Genomic DNA, 22,873 nt, shown 5'->3' with positions numbered 1-22,873 from the left:
TTTGAGAATTTCCAGAATATTGTATACAGATTAAAGTTTAATGAAATGTAAATTAGTCTAATTATGAATTGATAAGAAAATACCATCATATTGCATTAATGTGATATCATAATTGCATTTTTGCCAATTTTGCAGTTGCAGACATGGCCTTTCGTGTTATACATGTCAGAAACACACTGTATTTCAAATAAAATTGTGGCTTAAAGACCTTCTGGTGAGTCTTAAGGAATCCCAGGGCTGACAATTTAAACATAAGTTTAGTTGTGTGATTATACCCAGCACCGAAAACCTGACCTGCCTCAGTAATTGGCTTTGCCTTTTGACCGTGGCGCTTCCATTCCTAGAGATTAATGTGGCTTCTTGGTACTATGCAAACTGTATTGATTGGTAGACTTCGTCTTTTCTTCCTGTTTGCCCCTTTGTAATACAACTGTGTTTTCATCTTTGATCCCACATAAAATCCAACCTGGAGCTTGTCTTATGTTCCAAATACAATGATTTCTGTAGATCCCAGGCCAATTTTATGTTTTATCTCCCATTGATATCCACCACTGAAATGTAAAGTGGTTCTGATATCTCGTATAAAGATGCCTTTAACATCATTTTCCTTGTGGTTCTAAAATTTGTTGTTCTCCTATATTCACTGGATAGGAACAGTGTATCCTTTATTTCTGTTTTTGCATTTTCTTTTGTGTGACCCTTGCACTTAGTTTTGTACCCTTTATTCACTCCACTCAGCGCCTCAGCACTTAGGTACCTATTCATAATTTAGTGTGTGCCTCCCGCTCTAGACTGTAAACTCTTTGTCTACCAAGGCATCATATTGTACTCTCCCAAATGCTCTACATACAGTAAGCGCTCAATAAATACAATTGATTGATTAAATCATTACTTTTTTCCTCCAGGCAAGGTAATCCTGTTTCTCGAAGACATTTCCCTACATCCAGTCTTTGTAATTTGCTGCCTTCTGTACCCTCTTCAAATTCTCAAGTCTCTCCAAGTGAAGCTTAGATCAGGCCCAGTACTCTAGTAAGGACCTGGCCATTTATTTATTTTTCTCTAGAAAAAATACTGAGAAACATCTAAGGTTTTCAAGGGCATTTTGTCATGCAGCCAATCTGCTTTTCAAACAAGGCTCTTTTCTGGTAATCAGCTTAACCTCTGTTTACTGATTGCATTTACCAAATCTATGGTGACATTGCTCTTATAGAGCCTTTTTTAAAGTAAAATCTGCAGATTAATTTTAATCCATATGTGTCCATGTTTTATGCTATTAATATTAATGTATGTCTCTCTCTCTCTCTAGACTGTAAGCCTGTTTTGGGCAGGGAATGTGGCTACCAACCCTGTTGTACTTTCCCAAACACTTAGTACGGTGCTGTGCACACAGTAAGCACTCAGTAAATATCACTGATAGATGTCTTCTTTCTTCTGACCTGCAGCTGGCATTTGAATAACGGAATAATCATTATGGGACTCCTCGATAAGCTGTCCAGCTTGCTTGGCCTGAAGAAGAAAGAGGTTCATGTTTTGTGCCTGGGGTTAGATAACAGCGGCAAAACTACTATTATTAACAAACTTAAACCATCTCATGTAAGTAGCCCTTTAACCATTCTCCAGCCTTTCTGCATTTCCAAGAAGCTAAGCCTGTAAAGCTTGATAAACTGTTCTTCTGTATTCTGTCACACATTTTCATTATCGTGCCTTGAATTTATTTTGGCTTGTCATTTTCTTAGAGAAGTACATTTAAGTATCACCGAGGTATACTATGCAAAATACGTGTAAAACCTTTTGCTTATATAGGACAGTAAAAGAAATCCACAGTTAACTAGCACTGTAACCTTTGCTTTCAGCATCCTTCCCCTCTATCCTTTATCAAATTGCTGATTGATTCATTCAAATTTCACCTTGTATTCCTCTGCCTTCTTCCTCCTAGGGGCAATTGTGAGCAGTCAGGTGGTCTGGAGCCCAAGGATGCTGTCAATTGATGCAGTAAAGCCACTGATAACTAAGGGGGCTTTCCTTTAGAGTCATTTTCCCTTGCTTTGAATACTGTTTAAGTTCAGCCCTGGGGGATTTCTTAGAACAAAGGGTTGTGTGACCAATCAAATTACCACTACATTCAAGGTTGTAAACCCTGGATTGCCCCACATAACTGAAGCTCAGCCTGCCTTTCACTGTAGAAAAATTGAGTTCAGTGTTGTGATTTTGTTGATGTATCTGTCACTCTACCAAAATGGAAAGAACAGTAAACCTGGCCACTTTGCTGATGAGTAAACATTTATCACAGTGAAAGTTTAAGGTCCATTTTATAAGAGGGAAATCATCACTTCACTGGTGTTTGCATACAGGAGCAAATGCTCCCTTGACATACTTGGGAACTACTAACAACTCTTAGTAGCCATTAGAAATTCTTCCCTCCTCCTAATTTGAACCAATGTTCAACTACTGTGCTTGAAAAACAATGTTATCTAAAAGATGCTCTCCCGGGAATCTTCCTTGAGCTCCTTTATGTTAAATGAGGGAATATTTCAGAAAGCTCTTATTGCTCCCTGAAAACTATTGTTATCAGGAGCAGATGTGTGATTTTTAATACTCTTCTGTTGAATAATGTAATTAGTAATAATAATAATAATAATGGCATTTGTTAAGCACTTACTATGTACAAAACACTGTTCTAAGCACTGGGGAGGATACAAGGTGATAGCTCTTGTGGTTATTAAGTTTGTTGGTAAGACCAGGGTCTGAATAACCAGAAAGTTAACCGGCCAAAAATGGTTTTAATAATCCCTAATTTTTTTTACTGCCTAAGGAAATTTTCTAATTTATATAAGATCATGAACCTATGGTGAAAAATAAACTTTATTAGGATTTAATAGCTAGCAGCCTATATATAAAAATGACAATAGATGCTTTCCATCAATATCTAGGTTTACTTCATCAAAACTGGATTGACCTAAACCAAGTGATATTTTTCTTCCCTTCTCCACCAAGTGAGCAGCCTATAAACTCCTCTCCATCGGTGTTATTACCCATTATTTTTATTAATCTGTTAAGAGGGGATCACAAGATAATCCAACTGGTCAGATGGGTTGTTAAGAGCTGAAAGTGACTAAAGCTGATATTGGAATCGCACTTCAGATGCTGAAGTGAAGCAAAGCAGAAAGGAAGAAGAGTGGGAAAAAATAAGATGACACCTCTTGATTTGATTTATTAGTGAAAATCAATGAAGATATACAGTTGGCCAGACCAACATAACTGGTTATACTTTTGATATAAGGAAAGTGTTTGATTCCATTTCCTGCTGCATCAGAGTCCAAGAAGAGTATTTTATTTGTTTTTTTAATCTATATTGTACTTGTGTAAGAGCACAGATAGTTTAGGAAGGAAGAGTTGAAGCTGTGGTGAAGTGGAAATAGAGTGTAGGAGGAAGAGAGTGATTGAATGCCTTATATCCAGTGGCAAGGAGTTTCTGCTTGATGCGGAGAGGAATGGGCAACATTGGCAGTTTACTGGAGATTTATGAGGAGTTGAGGCAGGGATACTTGTGCAGAACAACATTTTAGAAAATGGTATTGGCATCAAAGGTCAGTATGAGCTAGAAGTACAGGGTTAGTTTGGGAGACTGATGCCATAGCCAAGATGGGATATTAAAAGTGCTTGGACCAATGTGGGGGCTGTTTGAATGGAGAGGTAAGGGAGGATTCTGTGTATCACCATTCTTAATGTCCCTAAGGCTAACAAATCAATGGTTTCCGCAAGTGGAATTCGTTAAATCCCTTGTTCTGTGATCATTCTTTGGTGTGAGCTTTGTGCTATCAAAACATCAAATCAAGTTCTGTTGAAAGTTGGCAAGGGAATTGCAGAGAAGGAAAGGAGTAACAACATTTCCCAGGAAGCAAAGGGGTTGTCTTTCCAACAGTTATATACTGCCCTGGATGGAACCAAGCCCCAGAGTTTTTCTCTCTTTTCCCGGATTTGGGTCAATGAAGTTGTCTCTTCTAGCTCTTAAAAGCACGCTTCTCATCACAGAGTGTCTTATCACTTAAAGCTAATGGAAACATAGGACAAGAGAAGTAGGTATTGATGATCTATTTGGGAGAAATTTGGTTTAAATCTTGAGCTTTTAAATTCCTTCCCTCCCTTCCCTTCCTTCTTTCCTTTCTTCCTTCCTTCCTATTTCTGCATTTCAGTCATTTGTGCATTAATATGAATTTTCTTTTCTTCGAAAGGCTCAAACCCAAGACATAGTTCCTACAATAGGATTCAGTATAGAGAAATTCAAGACATCCAGGTAATTCAGCTCTATTAAGTAGATGACTGCAGATTTGTTTGCATGAGAATAACATGATAAACACTTGAAGTGTAACTGGCTATTGCCAACCAGTAATTGCTAAATGCCTCCCCAAAATTTGGTTTTACTGACAGAACTTGCTTGGGGCCCCTAGTATTTGAAAGTCCTTCTTTACGTGTGAAATCTGCCCAAAACAAACCCAATCTCATCTCTAGTGCGATGTTTCATGCAGACAGAATTAATAATACCTTTGGCTTTCCACACTACTACTCCCACCTCTGAGTTTACCCCTTAAGCAGCATCAACATACTTTGCCGGTCCCAAACTTTTTCTCTTAAAAACGACGAGTGAACCATAGTTCCAGTCACAATGGGAAGGAGCCTTTCCCCCTGACCCCCAACTCCGACTCTCCCAAGTGGGTTCAGTCCTCACTTTCTGTGAACAGAGAGGGACCCAGGGATAGATCTGCGTTGGGGCAAAAGGAATACTTCCCGAAAGTGTGTGTTTCCTCAGCTTTTAGGTAGCTATGTTCATAACTCCATACAGAAAGGTTCTTGGACTTTATTAGGAGTATTGACATTGGAAGCTTCCAGTGTGTTCTAAGCCAGCTCCAGGAATACAGTGCCCAGAAGTACCTGGGGACTTTAAATCCAGCCTTTCTGTCATTTCCCTTCCTCCCACCCACCTTAGAATTACAGTGGACATGAAAACGAGCATGATTCTGAGCCAGAACTCCGCTCGTGTGAGAATTACTGTTGGGCTGTGAATTCCTTTATAATTTGGATCACCTAAACAGACTAGCATAAAAGAAGCAAGTCCATGAGCAGTTATTCCACCTGGTCCTCAGGTAAATTGTTCTGCTCCTAAAGGGATTGTTGGGTCAATCTGTTCATTTATCTTGTATAAAGCGGTACTCCTGTCCAATTCAACTAATAATAATGGTATTTATTAAGTGCTGTGATATACTAAGCCCTGGGGTAGATTCAAGATAATCAAATAAATTGAAATCCTTACCCTTCAGAAGGCTCATAATGTAGAAGGGAGGGACAGTAGGTCTCTTTCCCCATGTTACAGGTGAGGAAACCGAGGCACAGAAAAGTTTAAATGCCTTACCAGAGGTCATATGGCAGGCAGATGATAGAGCCAATGCAACAACGTAGGTCTCCTGACTCCCAATCCTGTGCTCTTTCCTACAAGTGTCATTACCTCCTTCAGGTATAGTGAATCAAAATCTTATATTGTTAAGGTTTTCTAAAAATTGAGTTTTATTTTTGTTAAATGAACCATGGAAATAAGTCCACTATTTTTATATCTTTCATTTCTCATTAGTTTTCCCATCTAGTAAATTGAGTGTTTTTTTTTTCAAAAAGCAACAAAGCTTTCATCTATGTAGGGTGATTTATTGGTTTCAAGGGTTTTTTTTTTTTTTAAATTGATATACGCATTTTCAGTTAATGCCATGTTTTGATTGTTTCTTTTCCAGTTTGTCTTTCACGGTGTTTGACATGTCAGGTCAGGGAAGATACAGAAATCTTTGGGAACACTATTACAAGTAAGTAAATCCATATGACAACACATTAGAGTAGATAAAATACTTGCAATATTCTGGCATAATTTTTTTGTCATTTTTGTTTCCTTTTTATGTTAGCTGAGGAGCATCATGGGTGAGGAAATAGTTTACACTCCTATTCAGGTTCTAGTACACCAATCTAAAAGTTGGTGAGTTTCTAGATGAGCTATAATCAGAATACTGCTTGTAAAGAAAGGCATATTTAGTGATGACTGTAATATTTCTCATTGATTCTAGGAAACAGATATAAAAAATCAATTCCACTGTAGAATGAGAGATTTTTTCCCCCATGTAGGTTTTACTTTCAACGTGCTAATATCAATTCTGCTTTTATTTGCAGAAAAGGTTATTTTATTCTTCATTTTCAATTTTTCTTCCCTCCATTCTCTTCTGTGGAAATTTTCTTCAAATTCATTCTGTGCCTATCTAGGTATATTAACTTGTTCCAATTTAAACCTTACATTTCAATTAATTGAAACCTATGTTTTGAAACATGGGTTTTAAATAATAAAAAATCAAGTAGTGTTGTTTGAACCTCCTAATTTGAACCAATGTTAACTATTGTGCTTGAAAAACAATGTTATCTGAAAGATACTCTCTCGGGAATCTTCCTTGAGCTCCTTTATGTTAAATGAGGGGATATTTCAGAAAGCTCTTATTGCTCCCTGGAAACTATTGTTACCAGCAGCAGATATGTGATTTTTAATACTCTTCTGTTGTATAATGTAATTAACAATAATAATAATAATGGCATTTGTTAAGCACTTACTATGTGCAAAACACTGTTCTAAGCACTGGGGAGGATCCAAGGTGATCAGATTGTCCCACGTGGGGCTCACAGTCTTCATCCCCATTTTACAGATGAGGTAACTGAGGCACAGAGAAGTTAAGTGACTTGCCCAAAGTCACACAGCTGACAGTTGGCGGAGCCAGGATTTGAACCCATGACTTCTGGCTCCCAAGCCCATGCTCTTTCCATTGAGCCACGCTGCTTCTTGTTGCTTATTGATGCTTATTGTTGAGGAAAGATGTTTCAGCTTTTAGCGATACTTACAATGTTTCTCTCACCTTTCTCTGTTATACAGGGAAGGCCAGGCTATTATTTTTGTCATCGATAGCAGTGATAAATTAAGAATGGTGGTGGCCAGAGAAGAACTTGAAACTCTTTTGAATCATCCAGGTGAGTGTATGTGAGCAGTGGTACTCATTCTGTTGTTCTGTATTGACAGTGAGTGTAATTTTCCTTCCGGGTTTATATACTGTACAGGAAGCCCTCAGTTATGAGGCCTGACTGATTCCTGAAAACTGTGCCTGTCAAAACACTGTCAGTTGGAACCAGTTTTCTCAAAGGGAAATTGGGGACTTGGTTCTTGACCCAAGGCCTGGTATCCAGTTTAAACAAGATTTCCCAGAATTGTTTACTTGTTAATTTAAGATGAATAATGTAGCTACATTAATTTATTTGTATTATATGCCAAGGAAATCCAGTGATGGGTATCAGAAATCAAATGGACATATAAACCCTCCCTGTTGACTCTACCTGGTGAACAAGTAATCCCCTCACCTCCAGCATCTCCCATTCCACCTGTCCCTGACTTCATCATCATCATCAATCGTATTTACTGAGCGCTTACTATGTGCAGAGCACTGTACTAAGCGCTTGGGAAGTACAAATTGGCAACATATAGAGACAGTCCCTACCCAACAGTGGGCTCACAGTCTAAAAGGGGGACTGACTTCCTCTCCCATTCACAATACCTCCCCTCAAATCAAAGCTTTGGAATTCTTTCCCTTTGTCGCGGGTGCACACAGTCCTGGAACTAATGCCTGCCATAAGGAGACTGGTGTTGTGAATAAAAAAAAAACAACTTGACGAGTTATAAAGCCAAAACGATCTATAAATTTAGAAACATCATGAGGGCATTCATCTTGATATAGAACGTACAAAGTCAAGAACTTCCTGTATTTGGGAGTGAAAACTCTGAATACCTTGATTTTTAACTATTTTTTTTCAAGGTTGCCTTTCTAGCCATTCTTATTCAGACCATCCCATATTTCAGATCTTCTCCTAAGTTGCCAATTTTTCTTAGAATATTTGCCCCCAAAATTCATTTGTGAAATTATTTTTTATTTTGAAATACTTTTGAAGGTCTAAGAAACCAAGTCATTCCAAAACAACTGTCTCTTTAACAAATGGTCATCAATCAGTCAGTTAATGGTATTTATTCAGTGCTTACCACATGCAGAGCTCTGTTCTAAGCACCTGGGAAAGGTTAATACAATGAAGTGACTTGTCCAAGGTCACACAGCAGAAAACTGGCAGAGCTGTGATTAGAACCCAGGTCTTCTAATTCCCAGGCTTGCGCTGTTTCCACCAGGCTACCCTGCTTCTCCTTCCTTCCTTCCTTAGGGGTAAAAACTGCTTCCTGCAATACTATGTCTTTGTGATGAAGGCTTCATTAACTTCGCAGAACCAAGTATTTTACGTGTTTATTTTTGTTATATCGAAAGAACCAGGTCCTTGACTGTGAAATATTCTTCTTTCTTCGTGTGTGAAAGCCTGAAAAGGATCACTCTTCTTACAACATGCGATGTTGCTTTGTTTTCTTATTTAGATATTAAGCATCGTCGAATACCTATTTTATTTTTTGCCAATAAGATGGATCTCAGAGATGCCTTAACGTCTGTAAAAGTGTCTCAGTTGTTGTCTTTGGAAAGCATTAAAGATAAACCCTGGCATATTTGGTAGGTAGAGTTTTCTAATATCATCATTTGTCTTCCCCCAAATGTCCCTATCTTTGATCTTTCTTGTGTATTCAAAAAGAATTCTACAGTCTGCTAAATATTACAATAATAGTTGCTGTCGTTGATGTCTTTTTGAAAGCTGTGATGCCAGAATTGTGTACTTGAGACAATTTAGGAAAAAAATCCCTACTGTATGATTGAGTACCTTGAAAATCATTTTACAAATGAGTAATTAATTGTTAGTAACAATATAGTCATATCTTATTGGTTTAACATTTTTAACACATTTTCAGTGTAATCCCCAGCAGTATTTTGTGGCCCTTGTAATAGCAAAGACAAACTTCTGATCCTCAGTCTTGTCTGTTCCATGAAAAGAAAGTTCTTGAAGAAAGCAATTACTTTTTATTGGATTTTTTTAAAAACTTCTGTTGATTTTCTTTATTGTTCTTCCGAATTATGAAATTAAACAGTTGGGTTTTTGTCAACAAAACCTTTTTGAGAGAAGTCCACTTTTAAATTATGGGAGTGTTTTGGTGAGAGAAAAACTAGTAATGAATTATTTTATAGCTTTTTATTATTAAAATAATAATTGTGGTATTTGTTAAGGGCTTACTACATGCCAAGCACTGTACTGAGTGCTGGGGTGGATACAAGCAAATCTGGTTGAACACAGTCCCTGTCCCACATGGGGCCCATAGTCTCAGTCCCCATTTTACAGATGAGGTTACTGAGGCACAGAGAAGTGAAGTGACTTGCTTAAGATCACACAGCAGACACGTGGCAGAGGCAGGATTAGAACCCATGATTTTCTGACTCCCAAGCCCATGCTCTATCCACTAAGCATGCTGCTTCTCATAACTTTTGCACATGGCCTGGAGCAGCACTACACCAAGCTGGGGAATTTGATAAATGCCTTTCTTATACCATGTAGAAATCAGAGATCAGCAGACTCATCATAAAATTAAACTCTCCGTGTATTCCACCCCCATCAGTCAGTGCATAATGGCTTGTGCAGAAAATGAAACGTATTTTTTTTTTTTACCCTTGAACAATCAGTTGCTTTAATCCCTCTCTCTCCTGTTTGGTGTTTAACTTGATTCAGATAATTTTTGCTAAAGAGATATGGCCATTTTCCTAATAGCAGAGTCAAATGTTAACTCTTTTACAGTCAGCTCTGTCCCAGATCTTTCTCATTTGGCTTCATTTTGTTTCTTTTAGTGCAAGTGATGCCATTAAAGGAGAAGGACTACAGGAAGGAGTAGACTGGCTCCAAGGTACCTCTAGGTTTCTACCCATTTCCATCCCTCTGTTTCTTTCCCATTCAACTTTTCGTTGTTTTATGTTTTTTATTATGTCACCCACTTTTTTTTCCATTCATTCCTGCTGCCAGAAAAAACCACACAGTGAGTATTTCACTGTCTTCTCGAATTCACCTCATCATTTCTTTTTCCATATGTTTATGGAAAGAATACTAGATAAATCAAAAAAAGAAAATACAAAGAAAGTACAGGTGGAAAAATATGTAAATATCAGTAAAAAAATATCAGTAAAAAAACCCTTCTGATTGTTTTTTCGAAAAAGAAGCAAGTTAATAGTCTTATTATTATATAAATTGACAAAGTCGAGGATTGTGATCACGTCTACTGTTTCCCCAGTAAACACTTGGGAAAATTAAATAGTGTTAGAAGGCATGATTCCTACACTCAAGGAGCATACAATCTCATGACGGATTTAAACTTTTCTTTTTGATAACAAGTGAGTAATAATGTTTTCTCTAGTATGAAGATACATTTTTCTTTAAGAGTTATGCCATAAACCCACAAACGTTTGCTACATTAAGCACTCATCAAAAATTAGGGAACCCAATAACCGTAATGGGGCAGAAAAAATGTTTCTTCTACTATTAAAGTTTAGTCTCTTACCTTCTTTCTCCAGACTTTTTTTTTGCCTTTTAAAGAAGGAGTTAGCTATTAGATGTGTCATTTTGCTCTGCAATTAAACTTATATTGTTACTTCTAGAGTGTAAGCTCATTATGGTCAGGGAACATGTCTATCAGCTCTGTTATATTGTATTCGCCCAATCAGTGCCCTACACACAGTAAGTGTTCAATAAATATGATTGATTGAAGGTGTTAATTTCTGCTAGCCACACAATTTAAACACCTTCGCAGGAAGATTTTGTGACCATAAAAATATTGAAATCTTTTGGCTTCAGTCCCAGAAGGAAGATGTGGCAGTTGAGCAAACCATTTCCAGAATCCGACTAGTGAAGGATACTTTTATGTTCAGTGTTAATGAGCAGTCTATGGTGAGAGTTATATTTAAGGGTCGTCTTGCAGGCATTTTTGCCACTTAGCTTTGCTAACAATGACCATTGTGTGGCATATTTCACGTTATCACAAGTTATCAGGGTTGCCAGCAGCTGACATGGGAAATACTATGATGAAGGCTAATTATTGAAAGTGGACACAGTATTACAATTTGCATTTTAGTTCTTTCTGTTAATCACTAACTGCATGTGCCCTATTGGGTATTACTTGTGTTTCACGAAACTTAAAGAATGCTGACTTTTTAGGATGGGTTTTTTTTAATGATTCTACAGAGGCAAAATCATATTTTTTAAAAAACGTACTTACCCAATGGAAATGAAGTTACAATCATCTTGCAAAACTTTTTAACTTTTTTAACTATCAGATGGCATAACAAAGGTTTGGCCACGGGCCCCGGTACCCATCACCGTTGTCAACAGTGCAGTCTGCCACTGTGGGCTCCTTCCAGGGCTGCTCCAGAGACCATGTGGCCAGTCCTGGGCTCCTCTGCTTATCTGATGAGGACAGCAGGAGTATCCTGGGACCGGAGCGAGGATCTTGGAAGCAACTCACACCAGGCAGCCGTGGCCGCAAGTGGAGGCCCTGCTGAACCATCAGAGCGACTGATGCAGCCAGCACAGCCCTGTCATGCTGTGAAGTGGCAGTCCCACTTCTTAAAACCTGCTCTACTAGCCCAGTTCCTCCATTCTGTTCCCACTTCCCTATGAAGGTGTAGAAATGGCAGGGAGCCCAAGACTTGTTTGGGAGCGCAAGAGGCCATTCAAACCAGAGTGGTGGTAGCTGTGTTAGTCACAGCTGCCTCCTTGCAGGAGGGGAAGAGAGAGAGGGGAAAAAGAGTGAGAGAGCTATCTCCCTTTGCCCAGTATGGCAGAGCAATCAGTTGTGGTTTCTGGCAATTGGTGTAGATTATGTTCCTCCAGGGTTAGTCAAAACCATTTTAACTACAGAAACATTTGTTGGGTTTTTTTTCTCGTGTCCTGTCCTAACTAGGCCACTAGGTGTCAGGAATGATCCAAAATCATAAAGGAAACGTTACAATCAATCAATCAATCAATCAATCGTATTTATTGAGCGCTTACTGTGTGCAGAGCACTGTACTAAGCGCTTGGGAAGTACAAGTTGGCAACACATAGAGACAGTCCCTACCCAACAGTGGGCTCACAATCTAGAGGGGGGAGACAGAGAACAAAACCAAACATACTAACAAAATAAAATAAATAGAATAGATATGTTACAAAGCATCGGTTGTTCCTTAATCCTTTCCTGAATTTCTCCATGGATGCTAGGTCAGTCAGTCCTATTTATTGAGCACTTACTGTGTACAGAGCACTGTACTAAGTGCTTGAAAGAGTACAGTACAACAATTAACAGACACATTCCCTGTTGGCACAGTACCAGTTCATCTTAATAGTGGACTTTTGGAAGAACCCTCTTCTTGGTCTAAATTCAAAAGTCATGATAGTCTTCTTGCACAGCAACATGAGATATATTATTTGCATACTGCTAGAGAATATTGTGCTTTCTACATTTTTTTTTGATAAGTATCTAGTAGGTGCCAAGCACTATGCTAAACTAAGGAGTAGATATAAAAAATAATCAGGTGAAACACAAACCCCTGCCTCTCAAGGATCTCACAGTGTAAACGGTAGGGAGAAGCATTTATTATTTGAGCAGAAAAACCCCCACTGTTGTTTGTCAGAGGTCTTTCATGGATATTTTCTGGCTACTTTTAGTTCTGTAAAGTACCAACAGCCAACTAAATGTTCAGCAATATGTAAAATTACATATGCTTCCAACTTGGTAAAATATGGTTCTTATTCACCTGTTCTGTAAGTATATAAATGTGGAACAGAGGATTAACTAGGCTTTAGCACCTGGGGCAACTTTGCCTCGGGTGACAGGCTTTGGGTGATCTTGCACCCATTGCACCTGGAGGAGTGAGTGAAGAGAGAATTTATGTTGATAAAGCTAGGAGTCTGAGCCGGCCCTTAGGGTAGAATGAGGCAAGAAGAGCCAAGGAGAGAACATCGGGTAGTGAAAATGTGTCACACTCACTGTTATGACTGGTGCAGGTTGGGGCCTGATCAGATTGCGGGCAACTCATGTCCCCATCCATCACCTCCTCACTGTCCTCACCTCCTCTTGACCCTGAAGGAAAAGGGTCAGTCCTTTGCCCTTTGTAGCAAACAATTCAATCTCCTCCTGCCTCTGCCAGAAGGGCACCCATGAGTCAGTGCCTGTATGATTCAAGGCAGTTGTGGCCTTTGAGGTTTTGGACAGTGAATTAAAAAGCCTAGCCAGTCATTCCCCAAACCATACTTTGGGGCCACCACAGCCACTTCTACAGGGCACATTCTGGTGATTCACCATGGACAAGATGCTAGTGGGGATTTTACTGTTGGGTGTCAGGGCAGGGGGCTTTGAGATGGCTTTAGGAGAAGGGGATTCTTGACTCCTAGGTGCATGAGTCCTCTTCCCTCCAACTTAGACTGTGAGCCTCATGGGGGACAGGCATTGGGTCCAACCTGATTACCCTGTCTCTATCCCAGCACGTATCACAGTGCTTGACACATAGTAAGTGCTTCAGAAATACTATTTAGTAGGAAAAGGTCAGGAACAGGATATGAGCAGCTCTGCCGTTCACTTCGAGCTTGGCAGGCTGCACTACAGCCTTGTACTCACAGGATAATGAGCCCTCCTACTCCTCTGCTGGGCAGAGGGGATGAGTGGGTGCAGTTGCAGCTGAAGAAGGATTTTGTGATGGAATGGCCCCCAGCTTGGGTCCCCTGTCCATGTTGGGAACCGAGAGCCAGAGGTGCAGCTGCCACTGCCTAAGTTTATCTGCTTCCGGGGGCGGCTGATCTGCTCTTCCTATCCTCATTTGACCACTGAAGTGAAGTCTCTGGTCAAGTCTTTGGTCAAGTGGGAGAGAGAAGTAGTGTGGCCTAATGGAAAGATCACAGGCCTGGGACTCAGAGGACGCTCCATCACCTGTCTGCTGTGTAAATTTGGACGTCACTTCATTTTTCTGTGCCTCACTTACCTCCTCTGTAAAGTGGGGAGTAAAGCTGTGAGCCCCATGTGGGACATGGACTGTGTCCAACCTGATTGTCTTGTAGCTACCCCGGTGCTTAGTGCAGTGCCTGGCGCATAGTAAGTGCTTAACAAATAACAGAAACAAAAACCTCACCCATTTATTTATTTGTTTTTACTTCTAGATCAGATTCAAGCAGTGAAGACATGAAAGCCCAGTGATGGTGAGAAGTTCATGAACTTAAGTGATTGTTTCATTCTAAAAGTATCTATTCCTTGAAGAGGAATGAATGCTATAATTCATTAAAAAAACACAACCTTTAAAACCCAGTTCAATCTCCCGTTTGCTTCCACCAGCTCAGAAAGAGTAAACTCTTAGGAACGTAGCATTTCAGGCATGCTAATTCAGTTCCTGAACTAGATCCAGATCATTCCTTTCCTCAGAAGAGACAGGTTGCCATTCATTCTATGGTTAAATGTCTGCATTCATTTTTTAAAAGTTTTCCTGCGTGAAACTCAGCACGTAGACCAGGAAAATCATATTTTATCTTTTATGTATTTTCTATTTATCCCTTTAAAATATTGTGAATATTTAATAGCGTGTTGTCTCAACTTTTTAAAAACTTGGTGCATTATAGAAGTTTTAAGTGTGGGTTATGTTTTGAAAAATGACTGCAGATGCTTCTAAGGAGCTGCTGTGTATTTGCTATGTAATTAAAATGTTGCTATCTGTGATGCGTTAAACTCAATAAAATTAAATGGAACACATGGATGGTTGTGTGGTGTTTAGAGTAAAAAAAAAGTAAGTGTGTTTTTTAAGGAAGTAGCAAATGGTTAACAGTCAGCTGAATTTCTCTGAGCCTCTTTTGGTATATAGTCTGAAATTTTGAATAAGTTTATTTAGCAGAATTTGATTACTGAAACTGAATGTACATGATTTTCTTCCATTGACTAGATCAAACTGATGATTCACAAGATTTCAGGGGATTGATGTTTAACAAGTATTTGACCCCCTTTGGACATTTAGTCTTTAGACACTAATTTTTTTGCCTCTTTAGCCCCCAGAGCTTGTCACTCAGCTAGTCATTAATGTAATGTAAAAATGTGTGTGCTTTAGTGGAATATTACTAGAATCTCTTTGATTTCAGATTGTATCTTAAATATGCAAACTCTTTTATTTAATATATAGATTGTATTATGCCTGTATGCTTACTTCTTAGGAAACAACTTAGACTTGTAGCCATCCATAGCTTTTCTACAAAAGGAAAAATGGAAGGTAATGTCCCAACCAGGAGAAGGAACTCCTGGTATGTCGAAAGTATGTGTATTTGGAGCCTTTCTAAATATCCCCTTCTGAGGGAATTGAAAATACACAAAGAGAGGAGGAAAATATGTGGCAAATATATGGTACGGCGCACAGGAAAAGTGAAATATTTGTGTGTTCACAGATACTTAAGCTAAACTAATTTTGAAACCAGTAAGAGCTTAACAGTCTGTTTCGGAAAGGAAATAAGGATGAAAACCCTCAGGTTTAGGCCAAACAATGTTTTTGCCGTATTAACCCTCAACAAAACTAGTGTCCCCTTGGAATGTTACAGGAATAAAGGCTGGAGTGGGAATTTCTGCCTTTGTCTCTTTAACTTCAATTCCTACTTGATATTTTGATCTAAAGATTACGTACAAGCAGGCAGGATTGAAGTTCAGGAGCAAAAATACTCGAGTGTTCTGTTTTAGCTTCAGAAATATCTTGTAAGATTTTATACTCTAGGCTTCGGCAACTGCTTTGCATTTAGAATTTGAATCAAATACATTTTTGTCACAGACAAATCCAAGCTCCAGTATTCAGGCATTTTTGTTTACACTTGAGAATGACTGTGTTGTGAAATTCAAACCATTATGTTTTCAATTTGGGTTCCAAATGAAGTTTTCAAAATGAACATAACTGCTGTTAGTCTTCTGCCAAGAGTCATGTTCTATATTTTCCATTTACAGAACTGACTGCTAAAAATGTTGCATACTTGTCCTAGAAAGCTCAAGGAATTTGCTTTGGTTTTTGTGATTAAACTTTGGCAAGGTACGTTTGGTTTCAGTAAAAAGGCATAGACACCCTTGAAGAACCGTCATACAAAGTCCCATTGCCTGTTCTCTGTGTTAAGGCATGGTCATGTTGAACTTAGAAGGGGCATGCATCTGACCTGGACTCCTGTTTTCCCTGGTTTGTCCAAATTTAATACTGGCTGTTGTCTTGCTAATAACTAATGCCATCTTTTGTCATTCAAGGTCAAATGGATTAAGCGACGATATTCCAAGAATCAAGGTTCTAGTATGTCATTTATTTTGAAAATGCTGGATAATTTTTTAGTAGATAAAATTGTAGAATACAATCGATGTTAACAGTTCACCTAAATTGCATCAGAATAGTCTACTATTAACAAAGCCTGGATGTTGGTTATCAGAAATCCTCGGCCTGCATCAGGAATTTCTCACCAACCAACATCCTTCCTGTCTATGGACCAGGAAGAGAGGTTGGCCAGCTAAGGGAACTAGGAGACGGGGGAGAAAGAGGAGGCTGATGAAGTACGCTGGTGACTCTTTAAAAGCTAGATATCTCTCCTTGGCTTAGTATGGATTAGCTGAACAGGGCTCCTCTTTGTCACCACCCCTACTATACTGCCACTGCAGCCCTTGCCTTCTGTGATTTGATGGGGCTTTATATCTCAGGAGAACAAGCATGCAGAATTGATTTTTTAAAAGTAGCTCTGCACATTTGGGCGAACATCTGTGTATCTTTTCTGTTGTCTCTTATTGTAGGTGAAACATGTGTCGGCAGGATCTGTCACCTCTTAGGAGACTGACCCTGCTACATTACCATTACCCGCATTCCTACATTACCACAGGACGTAAGTCTTTCTTATATCTATAATAATAATTGTTGTATTTGTTAAGCTCTTTATGTGGAGCACTGTTCCTAGTGCTGGAATAGACACAAGTTATTCAGTTTAGACATAGTGCCGGTCCCACATGGCGCTTCACATGGGAGAGGAGGTATTGACCCTCCCATTTTACAACTGAGGAAACTGAGGCACGTAGAAGTTAAATGACATGCCCAAGGTCGCAGAGCAGGGATTCGAAACCAGGTCCTCTGACTCCCAAGCCTGTGCTTTTTCCACTAGGCTACACTGCTTCCTTCCCTTCCTATTTCAGCTTGGTTTCCCTCCCTGTGTCTCCCCCACTTAAAGCCCTCTATTTGTCTCTTCCAGTCCCTTCCAGATAGGCAGGCCCTGAAGATATGAAAAGAGCCAGAACGGAGAGCAGCCCAAGTAGACCGTTGTCTGAGGTGTGTTAATCAGTACTACCCCCTTCCTTTCCGCCTATTCTCCCACCTCTGGTCCTGGCTGCTGGTGTGGCAGATCTGCCTTGTGGCTATTTCTCTAGTCCTTGCCCCAAATCGGGAGGGTAAAATCCAGGCGGGCTCTGGCCAGCTGTAGATGCATTCGCCCACTTCCCGGCACACTGCAGCTCCAAGAGCAACAGTGCACATTGAGGTTAATGAACACATCTGTGACCTACTGAGTCAGAGAGGAGCATGTGGACAAAAGCATCTGGTCCTTGTTGGATTGTCACGTTTGATGTCTATAGCTCTTGGTACTGTTGTCACTTTGCCCCTGAAACTTTTGCTCAAAAAGACCCACACCGTTCTTATTTGCGGTACACCATGCCGATCTTGCATTGGCATTGTCTGAAGCTTTATTTCACTGCACCCTTAAAGCATTTCCCTCTATCCTGGCTTTTGGTACCCAGTTTCAGGTCACAGTTCGGCAGCCTTTTGAATATCCTGCTGCCATTCACTCTCCTCATGTCCTACATTAGCGTAGCTGTGTAGGGGTGAAAGTAGCTTCAATTGCAGATGGGTGATTCATAAATATTTTTCTGATGCTGGAATTACAGTGATGGTGCTGACAGGTTCTGAGTCCCAGTTTTATAGCACAGGCCCAATTTTTATTACCTCACTTAGCAGGAATTGTTCCACTGAATGTGGATTAATTTGACAAAATAGAAATATTAGACTTACTGAGGGTAGAGAGTATTTACAATATTTCACTGAATTGTAATGTTTGTGCTCATAGCTTAGGTTCAAGAGTTTGACATTACAGTAAGGAATGGTGTATATTAACAGGGCAAATAGAGAGCTAAATATTTCCCTTTTTTGAGATAATCGGTGGTATTTATTAAGCACCTACTGTGTGCAGAGCCCTACACCATATATATAGCTATATACTATAGCTTTAATTCTATTTATTCTGACGGTTTTGACACCTGTCTACATGTTTTGTTGTCTGTCTCCCCCTTCTAGACTGTGAGCCCATTGTTGGGTGGGGACCGGCTCTATATGTTGCCAACTTGTACTTCCCAAAGCGCTTAGTACAGTGCCCTGCACACAGTAAGCGCTCAATAAGTGTGATTGAGTGAATGAATGAATGAATACCAAACACTTGGGAGAGTACAACAGAAACAATGACATATCTTTGCCTTCATTGAGCTCCCCGTTAAATATTTTCCTAAAAATTCCTAGACTGTAAAAATTCCCCCCTGAAGTGGTACTGCACCCTCCAAGAGTATTATCACTCCCTGTAGGACAAGACCAGTTTCTCGTTCCAGCCAATTCAGTTTATTTGCTTGAGGTTTACTTTGTCCCTGAAGGTGCAACTTTTTGAAGTTGTAGGTAACTCAATCTTCACCAACCTGTTCAGTTAACATTCTCTTTCCCCAAACACCATTGCCCTTATGGATGGTACACATGATATATGTGCCTCTTCCCACATTTCGCACTTCCTTGGATGTTGATAGGTATGGTTAAAACATCTGCTTGGAATAGCTTTTTATTAATGATCTCCACTGTAGATGATCTGGAAACTTTGAAACAAATCTTCTTATAACACATTGATCACTATGGCTCAGCAAACCTTCCTGGAAAGGGAGTTCAGGTTATGTTTTCCAAGGACACCCGTTCACCCTTGATATTCTTCTTTGGAGAAGGACTTCTTGGGAATTTTCCTGTGGCTGACATGCAATTTATCTTTCACTCCTTATCTTCCCCCCCAAATCCTGTCTTTCCCCTGACTTCCAGTACTGTAGACAGCACCACCATGCTACCTGTCTCACAAGCCCATAATCTTGGTGTTATCCTTGACTCCTCTCTCATTCAACCCACATATTCAATCCATCACTAAATCCTGTCTGTTCAACCTTCATATTGCTAAAATCTTCGCTCTCCTTTCCATCTAAACTGCTACCACATTAATCCAAGCACGTATCCTACCCTCTCCTGATTACTGGATCAGCCTCCTTGCTGACCTGACTTGCTTCCTTTACTCACTGCCCCCCTCCCAGCCCCACAGCACTTATGTATATATCTTTAATTTTATTTATTTATGTTAATGACCATCTCCCCCTCTAGACTCCATGCTTGAGACATTCCATGCTCATAATGAGCATGGAATGTGTCTGTTACATTGTTCTCTCCCAAGCACTTAGTACAGTGCTCTGCATGCAGTAAGTATTCAATAAATACAATTGACCGACTGACACCCTTTTTTTTAATGGTAATTTTATCTGCAGGGAACAGATGGATTTATTCTAAGCAAGATAGAATTTCCAGATTCTGGGATGCCATCAAATAAGCTGATTGATTGGTAAGGGTTTTTAACATATGTAAAGTGAATTTTTTCTCTAAGAAAAAGGAAATCTTGAAGTGTTGGTTTGTGAAAGTAGTTTGCAAGTTGAATGAGGTTCACCCGTTCCTCTCCATCGCTTGAAAAAGAATGCAGAAAAGATTGTGCTCACCAATACATGTCTTAGCTGAATACTCGTCACTGAATTGGCCTCGGCGAGGCAGAAATAGGGCTCAGAAATTGAAACTGGTGTTTTCAGAAAGACTATGTAGAGCGAAATTTCCACAGTATATATTTAGGAGCCTCCCAAATCCATTCCTTTTCTCCTCTGCTGGAAGTAAGAATTCTGATAGCTTAACAAGAGCTATAAGTATGGCTAAGAACTGCACGGTGTATTTGTTCTCATGTTAAACATCCTCCATTTTTAACAGGTTTATTTGAAACTACACCCCTCAGTGTTCGCCTCCGGCATTATGTCTCCTTTCCCCAAAAGGCATAGGGCCCTCTGAGCCTAGCCTATCGGGAACTGAAAGGAAGGACGCAGAAGCTAAATTATTGGGATTTGCAGTTTTGTAGGGAACAGGGAGACAGCCAGGTCTAGTGGAAAGAACACGGCTCTGGGAGACAGAGGACCTGTGTTCTAATCCTGACTCTGCCAATTTCCTGCTGTGTGACATTGGGGAAGTCACTTAACTTCCCTTTACCTCAGTTTTCTTAACCGTAAAATAGGGATTGCACACCTGTTGTCCCTCCTATTTAGATGGCGAGCCCCATGTGGGACAGGGACTGTGTCCAGCCTCATTAACTTGTGTCTACGCCAGCACTTGTAACAGTGCTTATCACATAGTAAGCGCTTCACAAATATAATAGTAGTAAAAGGTAAAGGCATACTGTATTTGGTGAAGATGTGGATGTGCAGAATCAGAGGTAGAGTATATTCCAATATATTCTTGTAAACAAACTCCACCCATGAAGTTAAATATAAATTACAAGTATGATAACCATTAAGCTTGAGATTACACCTTCCCTGCATCTGTCCTAAAGTGCCTTGGGATGTCTGAGAAGTTCAGTGTTCAGCTCTGAGGGTTGCATTTTGTGGTCTTAAAGCTCCCGAAACAATATTAGCAGATTCTATATTCTCCATGAACAGGAAGCTTTCCCTTTTCCTCTGAGGCTAAGATTATTTCCTCCCAGCTAGGTATTGTTGGTATGTTTCCTTTGCTTCCAATGCATGTTTCAGCAGAATAGGAAATTTAAAAGATATGGAGGCCGCAGCTGTCTGGGCAGAAGTCCTTTCTGATTAAATAAAGAGTAGGAGGAAAGGGAGCAGTGCATTTTGAAACTGGACTTCATTCTCAACACTTGAGAAGTCTTACCACCAAAGGGTTTCTCTCCTCTGTGTCTGAACGAATCCAACCTCACTCTGCGTGAGACTGAACGCTTGCCTCAGTCCTTTAGCTCAGAGTGGAGCTGGGGAAAAATGATTCATTCCTGACTGAAAAGGCCTTGGCATTGATCAAGTGTTCCTAAAAGAACGCGTTGCTGCAATTGAAACTGGCTCTTAAAAAGCAGCAGCATTCAGCCACTTCTTTCTGTCTTTTCCGTTTCTAAAGAGAGTAGGTGGAATGTGTCAATCTGAAGCCAATTACAGGCTCTGCTCTATGGGAGCCCCATTGTAACTTTAGTTACCTGTACTATCCCTTCCCAGGGAGTCCAGGGACCTGGGCCGAGCCAAGGCTTCTGCCGAGTCCACCCTGCATCCCTGAGCACAGACCCAAAACAGCCTGAGCCAGTGTCTACTCATCCCCGACTACTGTGAAGACACTAGCTTCCAGGGAAACAACTGCAGCAATAAAGGAGAAAAAGCCTGTGCTGCTGGAGGAGAGTGAGGCCTTGTAATAATAATGATAACTGTGATATTTTTTAATCACTTACTCTGAGCCAAGCACTGTACTAAAGCCCTGGGGTAATCAGGTTGAACACAGTCCCTTTCCCACACAGGACTCACAGTCCAAGGGAAAAGGAGAACTGGTATTTAATCCTCCATTTTCAGATGAGGAAACTGAGTTACAGAGAAGTTAAGTGATTGCTCAAGGTCACCCAGCAGCCAAGAGGCATAGCTGAGATTAGAACCCAGGTCCCCTAGCTCCCAGCTTTCCTCTTGGTCACTTTACCTCTCTTATTTCTTTTGAGAAGGATGGGAGGGGACACCTGATTGGACTCAAGGCTAAGGGACTAAAGCGCAAGGCTGGTCGAGTTTAAAGATATTTCAGTTGAGGCGAACAAGAAAATGATATGGAACTGAATAACAAAACCTAGGCGAGCGTGGAGGCCGAAGGAAGGCTTGAACACAGAAGCAATATCCAAGTAGGACAATACGTGGCAGAAGAGTCAAGATGATTTATATGTGAATGGTGGATATAATGTGGTCGCATGAGTAGCTGTATGAATGCAGAGCATAAGTAATGTAAATCATCCTGGCATGGTAGGATTTTATGCCATGTGAATTACACAAGAGTTGTTAGCACACCAGGAAACTGAAAGAATTAAATAGCGGAGAAAGGCTAATGGTACAGTGACTTTTAGTAAGAGAAACAAGAGAACTATACGTTCATATTTATAGTTTCCATTTAAATGGAAATTGTACGATTCATGAAAGATTGAATTACTAGCAAGAGTGGTAAGAGTTTTTTCAAGTATGTGTGTATTTTCCATTCAACCATATAGACTGTTTAACAGTGATGACAGAAATCGATGCGTGCCTGAAGGTGCATATAATTTCCCTGAATCTTTATTTAGAGGACGCTCATCTAACAAGAAAACTAAAAATCATGAAGCAGAATACTAAAACTGCTTCACAAGTAGTTGAGAAGCAGCTTGGCCTAGTGGAAAGAGCACAGGCCTGGGAGACAGAGGACCTGGTCGCTAATCCTGACTTCACCACTTGTCTACTGTGTGACTTTGCATAAGTCACTTCACTTCTCTATGCCTCAGTTACCGCATCCATAAATGGGGATTAAGAATGTTCAGACCCATGTGGGTCATCAGCTGTGTCTAACCTGATTATCTTGTGTCTACCCCAGTGCTTAGTACAGTACCTGGCACCTAGTAAGTGCCTAACAAATACTGTAAAAAAAGAACACATGCTCGAGTGGGGAAATGTGCTCTTGGTGGCAGATGGGTGACGGAATGGGCCTCTGAACAGAGGATGAAATGGGGAATTTGCTCC

General features: G+C 40.1%; 1 protein-coding gene across 1 annotated transcript; it reads left to right on the top strand.

Annotated features, from left to right (window-relative positions):
• The first annotated feature begins 1,448 nt into the window (after positions 1-1,448).
• Positions 1,449-14,740, top strand: ARL6 (ADP ribosylation factor like GTPase 6). The gene is made up of 7 exons (XM_038766401.1): positions 1,449-1,593; positions 4,233-4,294; positions 5,778-5,846; positions 6,950-7,044; positions 8,480-8,609; positions 9,828-9,883; positions 14,158-14,740. Exons 1-7 carry the CDS (start codon positions 1,471-1,473, stop codon positions 14,181-14,183), a joined length of 561 nt encoding a protein of 186 aa, XP_038622329.1. The 5' UTR covers positions 1,449-1,470; the 3' UTR covers positions 14,184-14,740.
• Positions 14,741-22,873: the final 8,133 nt, after the last annotated feature.

This window comes from Tachyglossus aculeatus, chromosome 24, assembly GCF_015852505.1.
Source record: "Tachyglossus aculeatus isolate mTacAcu1 chromosome 24, mTacAcu1.pri, whole genome shotgun sequence".
In the NCBI taxonomy this organism is placed as follows: domain Eukaryota; kingdom Metazoa; phylum Chordata; class Mammalia; order Monotremata; family Tachyglossidae; genus Tachyglossus; species Tachyglossus aculeatus.
This window is presented reverse-complemented; position numbering and strand designations above follow the sequence as displayed.